This window comes from Triticum dicoccoides, chromosome 2A, assembly GCF_002162155.2.
Source record: "Triticum dicoccoides isolate Atlit2015 ecotype Zavitan chromosome 2A, WEW_v2.0, whole genome shotgun sequence".
Taxonomy (NCBI): domain Eukaryota; kingdom Viridiplantae; phylum Streptophyta; class Magnoliopsida; order Poales; family Poaceae; genus Triticum; species Triticum dicoccoides.
Window position 1 is genome coordinate 40,598,248 of NC_041382.1, and position 13,004 is coordinate 40,611,251.

General features: G+C 40.1%; 1 protein-coding gene and 1 pseudogene across 1 annotated transcript; both read left to right on the forward strand.

Moving 5' to 3' along the window:
* The window catches only part of LOC119357526, a 6,994-nt pseudogene extending 2,424 nt beyond the window's left edge, over positions 1–4,570 (forward strand).
* Positions 4,571–6,006: 1,436 nt separating this feature from the next.
* LOC119357527 (OVARIAN TUMOR DOMAIN-containing deubiquitinating enzyme 1-like) lies at positions 6,007–10,860 on the forward strand. Its single transcript, XM_037624443.1, has 10 exons — positions 6,007–6,171; positions 6,673–6,750; positions 7,020–7,274; positions 7,961–8,023; positions 8,102–8,185; positions 8,269–8,415; positions 9,580–9,614; positions 9,742–9,797; positions 9,869–9,963; positions 10,256–10,860. Exons 1-10 carry the CDS (start codon positions 6,007–6,009, stop codon positions 10,580–10,582), a joined length of 1,305 nt encoding a protein of 434 aa, XP_037480340.1. The 3' UTR covers positions 10,583–10,860.
* Positions 10,861–13,004: the final 2,144 nt, after the last annotated feature.

Sequence of the window (13,004 nt, forward strand, 5' to 3'; positions counted from 1 at the left end):
CCAGCAATTTTTGGTAGGGAATAAAGAAGAAAAGATGGGCAGCATATATCCTAAACACGATATACATAATCTTATAATACATGGCTTCACTTAGTGAACATTAATTCTCTCCAGTGATAGGCTTTTGCATTGTTTTGCTGAACCAATGTATATCGCTTTTGCCAATTTAAATGTATACAGTTTCAATTTCAAATCTATACACTCTATTTGTTTTCTCCACCTTTTTGTGGTGATGAAAGAATTGTATTGTTTTAGCACGACAATGATGTGTATTTCACTTATTGCAAATGTTACATCCGTAATGATTCCTTGTTTACCACCAGAAAAGAAAAATCAAAGCATTCCAATGTAACAGTAATCTGATGCAAAAGAACAGTAGTTTAGTGTTGAACCCTTGATTAACTGTCAACGATATTTTCATAAACAAAATAATCATTTGTTTTCTTATATGGGCTAAGTTGGGCTATATATCGTGGTCATTAATCAAGTTCACCTTTTGTGCAGTGTAAGCATAGACAGTAGGACGAGAAAGAGAAGAACGACAATTATCCCTTGTAGCAATGAATGGTACGTGGGCGCTGGAGGTGGAGCATACTGATGACTAGGAATATGTTCACATTTCAACTCGCCTCTGACGTCAGTGTGCATTTGCAAAGTTGAATGGACCTTTGAGAATGATTTCTATAGTTACTTGTTGTTTTGTGTCAATAGTATGTGTTAGGTTAACCCACTCTATTATATTATAAACATGAAAATTTCCATCCCTATTGCAATGCATGACGAAGATGAGATGAACGTTATCTGCTTTTAAAGAAAGTGGCTCCAGCGAGAAATGTCCCGCTACAACGGTAAACCGAGCGGGAAGGGAAGGTTCCAACAGAAAAAAGGGAAGATGCATCGAGGGATGAGGTTTTTGTGTTGGACCCGGATGTTGAAGATAACATGGTGGATAGCCCGTAGCAACGCACGGGCATTCTGCTAGTAGGACCAATAATCCAGTACAATACTCATTTAATGACTTATACTTGATATTGTCAGGGAAGAAAAGGAGTATTTAATCGATTACAGATCAGACCATCAGTGTTTGACTCAATATGATGTGTGCCCTTACTTTTTTTTTTACTAAACAGAAGCTAAAAATGAGATTTTGGCTGATAGTTAACTTATTTACTTTGGTAAGGCATATGTCGATTTTACTACATTCTTTGATCGGCTATAGTCAATTTGCTTTAGGACCCATGCTCTCTATAGCCTTGATTTAATTCATGCTAGACATTGTTTCAGAAAACAAGCGATCTGTTCCATAATGCCTATATTCTTTCTAAACCCAGAGAAACATGATGGTGATATTGTTATGCATGTATGAGTTGGACATCAGCTATTTATTTTGTACATAAAACATCCAATACCATCATTTTATTCACTCCATATTTTACACTTACTTTCTAAACATCATGTAATACAAAGTTCCCGCTGCAATGCGCGGGGCATCATCTAGTTTAATTAGGAGTATGGTGCTATAGATGCTACTACTATGCTTACGTGTACTAATATTTCGCAGTCGTGCTTCTGCCAACGATTGCATGCGCTGACTTGGTTGGTTGTCCTTTGTGCCAAAGAAAGAAAAATGCATTTGTGCTAATTTGCCAATGTGTGCGTTGGTGCATGTGTGTAATAAGTTGTATAGGCTTATGTGAAGTCACACAAGAGCAGAACCTTTGCTGATTATAAATTGTTTGATGAAAGATTGTATGTTCATTTGCCTAAGGGGTTGGTGTGAAAATCATCACGACAAACCCTGAATGGCCTACTTCATAGTGCTCAGCTGGAACCCATGACCAGTTCGCCACCAACCCTGAATACCCTATTTTAATTAGGAGTATGGTGAGTCTATGAAAAAGTTTACTATTTACGTATTGTTCTGATCCAATTTGTTTTTTTTTTTGCTGAGAGCTACTTATATGTTTAATGGTCTGAAATTTGGAGCGCACCTCACGCATCAGATTATCTTCCATGCAAAAAAAACCCAGATTTTTTTTGAATTTTTCTAGTTTTTTTTTGAATTTTCTGTTCATCGTAGGTGCAGCTGAGCCTCGGCACGGAATCACCTCGTTCGCTATAGATGCTACTATTATGCTTACGTGTTCTAATATTTAGCCAATGTTTACTAAGTTGTCCTTGTGCCAAAGAAAGAAATGCATTTGTACTCAGTAAGTTGTGCTAATTTGCCAATGTGTGCTTAGGTGCATGTGTGCAATAAGTTGTATATGCTTTCTGTGCAAGTCATGAGAGCTTTGTGGCATTGGCATTGTGTAGATTCTCCTGCGTCAGGCTATGTGTACCGAGCTGGTGATCTACAAAAGGTCGACGGATCAGCGGGAGCAACAATGAAATTACATGCGGGGTGGACCATTGATGAGGAGGAACCTGAAAGACAGTGCAAGATCTTGATGTTAAGATGTGGAGAGGATCAGACAGGCAATGACAAGATTGGGTGGACGACGATAGGAACGGGCCAATCAATGATCGATGTGGTCATGTCGGTCATATAACTGCATTTCACTGATACATTGCTTTTTCGAGAAAAGTCACTTATAAGGCATCTTATATTTGATAATTATTAAAAAAAGACAATAGTTCATACAATGAAAAGACAACAAGATATGAAATGGCGAGCAAAAAAATAGACTACAAACAAAACCCGTCTTCTTACTTTGATTGCACATCACCCGTCAAAGTTTGAAACTTACACTGAATCACTGGTAAGGAAAAGGGACACTTGCAAACTCCTTCGCTAAACTAAGCTTTGAAGACTGTGACAACCGTTCACTGCTAGAAACAATGTCTAGTAAACATTAAAGGAACATCAGTTGGGGCATCATCCCACGTAATGTAGGCTTATAATGCTTCACCACCAGTCTAGATGGGGTGGAGAAACCGAACCATGCCGCAAAAAAAATTGATAGAAAAATGTCAAAATCACCACACCAAGTGCCAGCCCACTACTTAACTTGATTGATACACCAACTACTAAGATCCACTAAGATTCGAAAACAGTCAACAAATCTAGCGACATGTACCCTCACAGCCCTACGACGCTGCCAGATCGATCATCGTGGAAGTACCAACATGGCGGCGTGAAGGAGAGAGCTTGAGTGGCGGCTAGGGTTGGGACAATTTTCCAAATACACTCTACTAAGGGCGAAAGTGGTTAGATAATTTCGATGCAACCAAATAGAGTCACCACCTCACCCCCCTCCCCCCGGTACCAGAAAAGCCCATGTATGAACAAGGGTTGATTTTACTTCCACACTTAGCTACTCTAGGTTGGGGAGTAGGGCCAGGGGGGAAGTTCTAGATACTTTTCCATACTTTGTATCTGGCGTACTTCACCTAATTTCCTCCGCAGTCTTAGGCTTCGGTGGCATTTATCACGCGCTTCTGGGACCTGAGACTCTTGAGGAATCTTTTCCATTCTTTGGTTATGTCTGGAAAGATAGAAATAAAATGACTACAATTTTGGGTATTCACTTAATTTTGTTAGGTCTAGGTGCTTTTCTTCTAGTACTCAAGGCTCTTTATTTTGGCGGTGTATATGATACCTGGGCCCCTGGGGGGAGATGTAAGAAAAATTACCAATTTGACCCTTAGCCCCAGTGTTATATTTGGTTATTTACTAAAATCTCCTTTTGGTGGAGAAGGGTGGATTGTTAGTGTAGATGATTTAGAAGATATAATTGGTGGGCATGTATGGTTGGGTTTTATTTGTGTATTTGGCGGAATTTGGCATATTTTAACCAAACCCTTCGCATGGGCTCGCCGTGCATTTGTATGGTCTGGAGAAGCTTACTTGTCTTATAGTTTAGTTGCTTTATCTGTCTTTGGTTTTATCGCTTGTTGCTTTGTATGGTTCAATAATACAACTTATCCGAGTGAGTTTTATGGACCCACCGGGCCAGAAGCTTCTCAAGCTCAAGCATTTACTTTTCTAGTTAGAGACCAGCGTCTTGGAGCTAACGTGGGATCCTCTCAAGGACCCACAGGTTTAGGTAAATATCTAATGCGTTCCCCAACCGGGGAGGTTATCTTTGGAGGGGAAACAATGCGTTTTTGGGACCTTCGTGCTCCATGGTTAGAACCTCTAAGGGGCCCCAACGTTTTGGACTTGAGTAGGTTGAAAAAAATACATACAAGCTTGGCAAGAACGACGCTCAGCAGAATATATGACCCACGCTCCTTTAGGCTCTTTAAATTCCGTGGATGGCGTAGCTACCGAGATCAATGCAGTTAATTATCTCTCTCCTAGAAGTTGGTTATCAACTTCTCATTTTGTTCTAGGATTCTTCTTTTTTGTGGGCCATTTATGGCATGCAAAAAGAGCCCGAGCTGTCGCAGCAGGTTTTGAAAAGGGAATCGGTCGTGATTTGGAACCTATTCTTTACATGAACCCTCTTAACTAAGATTTTCTTATTTATACATGTTCTACTTTTTTTCTGTTCTGGCTTGGTTATTCCATCTAGCCAAGCCATTCATTCCTTTTTATGAAAGAAAGATAAGGGACAGAAAAAAATGAAAGAAACAAACGTATTCAATAAGCAAAAGGAGATAGAGGGATTCGAACCCTCGATAGTTCCTAGAACTATACCGGTTTTCAAGACCGGAGCTATCAACCACTCAGCCATCTCTCTACAGCCTAATCCTTATTTTACTCCTACAAATAGAACATAGCCATATAAAAAATAAAAAGATTTGTTAGCCTCTAGAAAGATGTCAGATACAAGTTCCTTTTTGATATATCTCTGTATACTGTATACACGGATACATGATCCACTATACCCGCTTGTGAAATAAAGAGTAAATAATCTCTTCTCACCCCATATCCAAATAAAAAGCGGTTTAATTGATAAATTTGAATTAAAGAGAAGAATCAATGGATTCATGATTAAACCCCTCCTACTTCTTGTATTTTTTTTACAATTTTGGTTTAAGTGAGGGATCAAATATGTATAGTCAACTTTATTTGATGGTAGCTTGGAGGATTAGAAATATGACTATTGCTTTCCAATTAGCTGTTTTTGCATTAATTGCGACTTCCTCAATCTTAATAATTAGTGTACCCTTTGTATTTGCTTCTCCTGATGGTTGGTCAAATAATAAAAATGTTGTATTTTCCGGTACATCATTATGGATTGGACTAGTCTTTTCTCGTAGCTATTCTGAATTCTCTCATTTCTTAAATTAAATTTGGTTAATATTTATTAACCCCATAAAAAATAAATAATAAAGGCCATTTCTTCTAAAAAATTAGAATAGTGAGACGTATTAAAACGCATTTTGCGTTCCAAATTGCTAGCTCTTCTCTTTCAGTATGATGAAATTCCATTCCCATTAGAATATTCATTGACAGATAATAAAAAAAAAGAAAACTCTAATATAATAGAAAATGAAATGAAACAGTCGACCCAGACATAGAAGGTCGACCCAGGCGGATATACACTATAAAATATATACCGTAGCGAGCGTAGTTCAATGGTAAAATATCTCCTTGCCAAGGAGAAGATACGGGTTCGATTCCTGTTGCTGGCCCGCTTAATTTATCAAAGTACTATGATAAAAAGTTTAGTCTAGTTAACTGTTTAACTACTTATATTAAATTAAGTATTAATTTAATAAATCTAGCGACATGTACCCTCACAACCCTACGACGCCGCCAGATCGAACATCGTCGAAGTACCGACATGGCAGCGTGAAGGAGAGAGCTTGAGTGGCGGCTAGGATTGGGACAATTTTCCCGATACACTCTACTAAGGGCGAAAGTGGTTAGATAATTTCGTTGCAACCAAATAGAGTCACCACCTCACCCCCCCGGATGCTAGTATATAAGACATCTACCACTTCGTCCCTGGCAAAAGGCCGCTACCGAATTCTGCAGGAACCGAGGGCCGAGGCCGGAAGAAGGCAGTGTTTCTCGGCGGGGCAGAAAAGGAATCTCCCGGAGCGAAAGAAATGGGGATAAAATTCAAGGTCAAGCTATACAAGGACAGGGCGGGAAGCAGCGGAGACGCCGCCGCCGCCGGCGGACCCACGCCGTCGCCCTCCCCCGACTCCGCGGCGCTTCCCACCTCGCCGCACCCGCGTCAGCCGCCGCCGACCGCCATCTTCAGTTACACGGTGAGTTTCTTGCTTCCTCCTGCTGTCTCCCGGGTGAGCGGCGAGGCGATGGTTGCTCGGCGACCGTTTCGCCGGTATCTCGTTCGTGCAGCGCGATTCGGTGGTGCGTCCGGGTGGCCTCGGCTTCGTTCTTGGCCCGCTTTCGGGCATTTCCTGCGCCCAGTTCGTGGGGGGACGCTTTCTTGGCTGCTGCGGGATCGGGCGTCGTCGTCGTAGTTTGGTTATCAATCTCTTGGCTACGTTCTTCGAATTGGTGCGGTTGTTCGATTCTGATTTCGAGCCCTCCAACCAATTCGTCGGGGCTTCTATCCAGAAATTGCGTTCCTTTGATTGCTGCGAGTTCTTGGTCCAACCGCGCGCGTGACTTGGAAACTGAAGGCTGTTGGATTTCCCTCTGTTGTCCGGGCCGGGAGTTCTGGGTCTCACTGCACTTTTTTACACCGTTCTCTGCACTTGTGCTGCAAACTTTTCTTTTCTTACAATGTCATGCCATTTTTCTAGTATGAAGGACAGGATGATGATGACGATGATTGGCCCGAAGACGATGGGACGGATTTGGATGCGGTGCAGGAGGATGAGGTGAGAATTTGTGTTCCTTTGCTGCTACTTCCTAGTTCAATTCCATGACTTGGTGACTTGAGTTATTTGTCCAGTTGTTTCTGAACACAGAAAAGGATGCCTCACAGTGCTGGAATTATAGTTGTCTAGTTGTTGAATGTTGATTGCATTAGTTGGAGTCTGAATCTGTTGCTGTAGTTGTTGCTACACTTGTTTCTTTTCGGGTAATTATGGGCCTTATTTGTGCTGGAAAGTATCCTTTACAACTCCCTGTCTGCAATTGTTTATAGGATGAATTACCAGATGATCAGAAATTCTACATTCCATTGTTCATGAGTGGTCAAAAGAAGAATCTCCCGCATGGTATTGTTCGGCATGACTCGGTGCTGCTCAACAAAAATGAATACTTTTCTCTGTGGAAAAACTGGAATCAGCTGCTGGACGGCAAGAGAACATACCTCCGGCCACCGAGGGGCCGCCGTGTTCTCAGTGTCAGTGGTGTTTTCCGGCGGCCCTTAGCTCGTCCATGGGCATTAGAATTCCAGGTGAGAAAATCATAGCTCCTCTGTTCACAACAATGCAGTGAATAAACTTTCACTAGATTTTAAAGAGTTAGATCTTGAAATATTTCCAGTGAGCTTCTTCACTGTCCCAGTTATTCCTTGTCGGAGAGTAACATTGTTATCTTGAAATTTGTCAGCTTAACATGCTAATTTTATTAGCATTCGCCTTGTTTGAGTGTTTGTTACATGTAACCTTAAAATGTTCAAACTGCAATCACTCCCCTAGAGAACTATGGTCTATGGTACTATCTAGGGAAGACATTGACTTCTTATTTGAATCTTTTGATGTTAATTTTCATAGATGTTATTCTGTGCAATTACAAGTGGAAACTGGAACCTACTCTTGACATGGTCAATATGTGTCTTAACCAATAATGTGAGTTAGGGTACAGGAGAAGTTCTTATGTGACTTAAAATAAGTTTTAGTTTTGCACATTGTGATCGATGATCCTTATCTAATGTTATACATAGGTTTTCTCCATGAAGGCCTCGTGTCATTTTCCTCCTAAATAAGTGGATGATTGGTGCATGAAAACCATAATAGAATTTCTTAGGCTTACAATTTTGCGCCTTGTGCTTCAGCATTACTTATTCGAATCCATTATTAATTCAGATGAATCTACTAAATAGTTAGTCCTTTTTTGCCATACTTACTTGTTCTATGGCAGGAACCACTCTTGGATTTGGTTGAGGATTATCCAGATAATGACACTGTCCAGGAAATGATCAAGGTAAGTTTGCATGGCACTACAGGAGCATTCTCATTATTTAATTGTTTTATGCTAATGTGCAAAACTAGTTTTGTGCAGATTCTTTGTCAGCGCTATGTGCATTTCAAACGAACTCGTGGAGATGGCAGCTGTTTCTACAGAGCTTTCTTTTTCTCCTACTTGGTAACCATCTAAGTTGCTAGGTTTTTTGTGCTGTTGCTTTTTTGTTTTGCATCGAAGTTTGATATGACTATGCTTGTAAACAGGAAAATCTTGGACAAATACAAGATAGTCAAGCTGAAGTTACTCGTCTAATGGAACATGTGGCAGTGTCCAGAGAGAATTTCTGTCGTCTGAAATGGGACAAAGCATACTTCTTAAATCCTGAAGAATACTTTTCAAGTGTTGCTTCTGTATGTATTCTCATAGCTCACAGAAGCTTTTTTTTTCTGATGTCGTAACCCTAATTCTTCTGGAATAAGTTTTGGCATTTACTGAAAATCAAACTATCTATGATTTATAATACTTGCCAAAATAACTTGATGTCCCTTATGTGGCCTGAATTATCCAGTGCCCTTGCTGAATCTGTTCTGAAAGTTATCTGACCCCTTCCACATCATCAGAAAATATCTTTAATGAAGAACAAGTCTCACATTGAAAAAGCCATGCTACTCTTGCTTTTTTACGGTAGTACACATCTTTGTTTACTGTTCCGAGTATGAAATATATGCAGTGAGAATGTGAGATGTGTAATAGAAGATAGATTTTGCATTTGGTCATATCTATGACTGAACTAAGGCGAAATTTGGCCCAGCCTGAGCATTCTATTACTTATCGAAAGAACAGCACAAAGTTCCGGCAAATACAAAACTCCTTGGTCTTAGCGAATTCCAAAATACGCCCACTAAACAGGCAAGGACGGTTATGCAGAGTGAGAAGAGACTAAACCTATAAGCGCTCAGGGAGCTGCCATACATGTAAAATTTAAGGAAAGACTGGGAAAGTTCTCTAAATGTTTATTTTCTAGTATCTGAATTACTTAATCTTCAGGATAGTATGTATGGGATCTAAGAAGAGTATAGAGAAGAAATGTTTACAAGTTCAAGTAGTTTTGTCGCATGTAGCATAGAGGAACTGTACCTGCTGCATGAACAGTGGACATATCAGTTTTAGGCTTATTAGCTCTGATCATGGAAATTATTTAATAGCTCAGCATTTCATGCTGTAAATGCAACAACAGGCTATTTATAAAATTTTAAACATTGCGTAGATGACATGGTGGAGAGTACTGGTCTACTGGACCACACCAACTTAAGAGCTCCTTAATAATACTATGGCCTGTCATCATATTCCACTTGACTAAAAACTCCACTTTTCATTCTTGCTACAGTATGGATGCTGTTCAGCTCAAGCATTCACTGCAAAAATAGTGGAGCATTAGGAGCAGTTGGCGTGATATTTCGCTGAGATGTTTGTTTGTTGCACCTGCTGTATGCAGTATGCTAAGCGAATATGATTTTGTCGACATAATATAGCTTTGATCATATACTTAACCGGTTTTCTGCATGTTATTTCAGGAGTTGAATCATTTGGTCAATTCTGTTGCAAATGGGTATGAGCTTTGAACTTGATATTTTCTATTGATTTTCTTTGACAAGACATGACATTAAGTTTCAAGATCCCTTTGCTTCTTTGTAGTTACGTTTGGGATTAAAAATAATTGCTTTTATCATTTGCAGTCTTAGTTCTGACGAGTTGCAGAAGAGAAGTCTACAGGAGATGATGCCACTCAGGGGTAAGGATACTACATGCTTGCCAAGATGTTTTGTTTGTCCACTTCTCTCTCGCTTAACACTTTTTTTCCAGTTATTTCCTTCCTAAGATTGCTGGCAGAGACTGAGATCCGTACGCGAATAGATGATTACAACCCATTTATCCCCGGAAAGATGAATGTCAATCAGGTTAGAATTTCTTACCCCTAGTACTTTTCTCGAATAGTCAACTAGTATTATCAACGTTGAGAATTTTCTCTGCATAAGCATGTAAAGTCCCGGAAACAATTATCCCTGAGTTGTAATAAGATAATCATGACCAAAATAAGTTGAGAATTTTCTCTGCATAAGCATGTAAAATCCCGGAAACAATTATCCCTGAGTTGTAATAAGATAATCATGACCAAAATAAGTTAACCAATACTGAATTTACCATTTACATACTGAGCTCACCGTTGCACATATTATGGTTTTGTAACAGTATTGCTGGAAAGAGGTGCGTCCCCTGGACGTTAAAGCATCGGCGCTAGCAATGAGGGCTCTAACGTATGCACTTGGCATCCCGCTGCGACTCGAAACTCTAGGCGAAGGCTTGACGGCTGGAGGTTTGCAAGTAAAGCGCCTTGATTTCTTCCCTCGATCAGAATCAGGGAAGGGTGCTTTCCATATAGTTCGAAGCTATTGGTCGTCAACCACAACCCCTGAACCACTGGAGATTGGAAGTGGCAACCTGATATCATCTGATGGCACACCTTTGCTGACCTTGCTGTGTAGGCCTGACAACTGCGATATTTTGTATCGCAAGTAAACAAACGGTGCAAGTATTACTTGACGTACAAAATTCTTGGATGACGATACAAAAACCTAAGGGATTTTTTGTGGCATCTCATCTTAATCTACTTGTAAAGTTGAGATTACTCAATTGAGCAAAAAGCCACAAGCTGTTCTATTCGCTTGGGCATGTTTAGTGTAGTAGTTTTAACTAGGCATCAATTATATATTTAGGAATACTTGCATTGGGAAATGGGAATATATATTGCATTCTTACTGATGTGTTGCTCCTTGGCTTCTGTATTCGGAGGATGAGAATATATGAAGAATTAGTTTTTTTTTAATATATATGTTGCAAGGTGATATTGCAGATGTTCTTTTCTCCAAAATTTGAGTATATAATTAGAATGTGACTGCAGATTTGAATCTTCACACTTGGTGAGCTTTTTGGGATAAACGGTTAGGTTCTTGCATGTTTCTGCCTCATGCAGCTTCCCAAGCTTTCTTGTATTAGGGTGAAACTGTAATCTTGGCATACTATTACTGAGAAGTAGTGTCTGGACTTAAAGTAGAATAATATTCAATAAAATCATCTCCTCCAAATGTATTCTGCGGTCAAACTTATCTACCTTTGAACACAGAATATAGGATATTTTTAGCCCGATAATGTGAAAGTATCATCATCAGTTTGACCACGTAACATTTCATAATTTCTGACTCAACACAGATACAAAAATAGTACTACCTCGGCTACAAAAACGTCTTATATTTTCGGATGGAGGTAGCCTCTCCTCTCTCCTTTAACTAGAGAAAAATATATGATGTGACATTTCTTACAACCCGCCTATGTCACAATATTATGCCGTTCAAAGTCTGTAAAAAATGTTTAAACCATCATCTATTATAATAAACAAAAAGAACAAATGGTCATAGCAACTGTCTAGCTAGCTTCACAAATTCTACCTGAAGCCACAATCACCGCCATGTCACACACGCGGCATGTTGACCAGTTTGCGTACTCCCGCAGGACTGCATAAATTTCAAGGTGGATCCAGTAAACCAAAACTTGATCATTTTTTAGAGAGATGGCAAAACCATAAACATGGGACAACGATGAGAAAATTCCAATTTTTTGTAGAGATGGCCCACACATTCATATCACCCATATTATGCTTTCGTTCTCTTTTTACATAATTAAACAGCAGATCTGAATGTGTCATGAGGAAATACAGTCCAACTCAATCTTAAATTTTAATGTGGGAGTAATCACATCACAAAACTACAGTTGGCCCACACGGGAACTCCAAGGCGGACCCGCAAACCGCCCGTATCCGTCCGGACCGCGCTGTCCGGACCACGGGAGTCATCCAACATGGACCTGTATCGGTCCGCGGCACGGTCCGGACGCGTTTTCTCCTGCAAACCGGAAACAAACAAGGGGAAGGTTTGCGGGAACCTGGACAACTCCCAATCCAGCTTCTGACCATACTGGCCCAACAAAACCTCCCACCCGCCCATTCTTTCCATCCCACTCCTCGCGCCGCTTGCCGCGCGGCATTCATATCGGCCCAGAGGATGGAGCGGCCGACATTGATGCCGCGATTTGACCGGACGGGAAAGCAGCACAGACAGACACGACCTCTTGGACCGTTGGAGATGCCCTAAGGAAAAATAAAACTATCAATCTAGAGGAAGGAGAGCGAGTAAGGCGTTTTGGCTTCCAGGAGCATCTGCATCTGCGCTGAATAAAAAAAATCAAAATAAATACTAGAAAAATTAAAAAAAATCTAATTTTTTTGGCATGGTAGATAATTTGGTGCGTGGTGTCCAGTCCAAATTTCAAATCATTTGGACATCTGAGTAGCTCTCGGCAAAAAAGACAAATTTGGGGTCTGTTAAATAGTGTACTTTTTGACTCAATTTGTTTTTTTCTGAGAGCTACTCAAATGTCCAAATACTCTGAAATTTGGAGCGCACCTCACGCACGAAATTATCTATCATGCACAAATTTTTTGAATTTTTTATGAATTATTTCTTGACCGGGTGCAGATGAGCCCGGGCTCAGAATTGGATATTCGAAGGAGAGCAACCTTTTTTCTCTCTCCCTGTCATCCATAATAGAGGAAAAGTGATATTATGAAATGTCGCCTGGAATGTGTTTGCACCAAATGTTTTATCTCTCCAGACTTTTGATGTGTTTTGTCTTACGATAAACATTGTAGGTTGTCGCGACAAACTGAAAATATCAACTCATATCAGAAAGGAAAAAAATGTTAAGTATATTGTGATCAGATTAATATTAACACTCACCTCGTTGTCCCTACAAAGCATTCAACTTTGTTTATTTTTTTTTCAGTTTTTCATGCTTCTTCTGAACATAAGACCTTCTTCATTACACCTTTTCTTTTTATCAAGCAAGTATTTCAACGGGTACCGACAATCCAAGGGGTCAGGGGGGC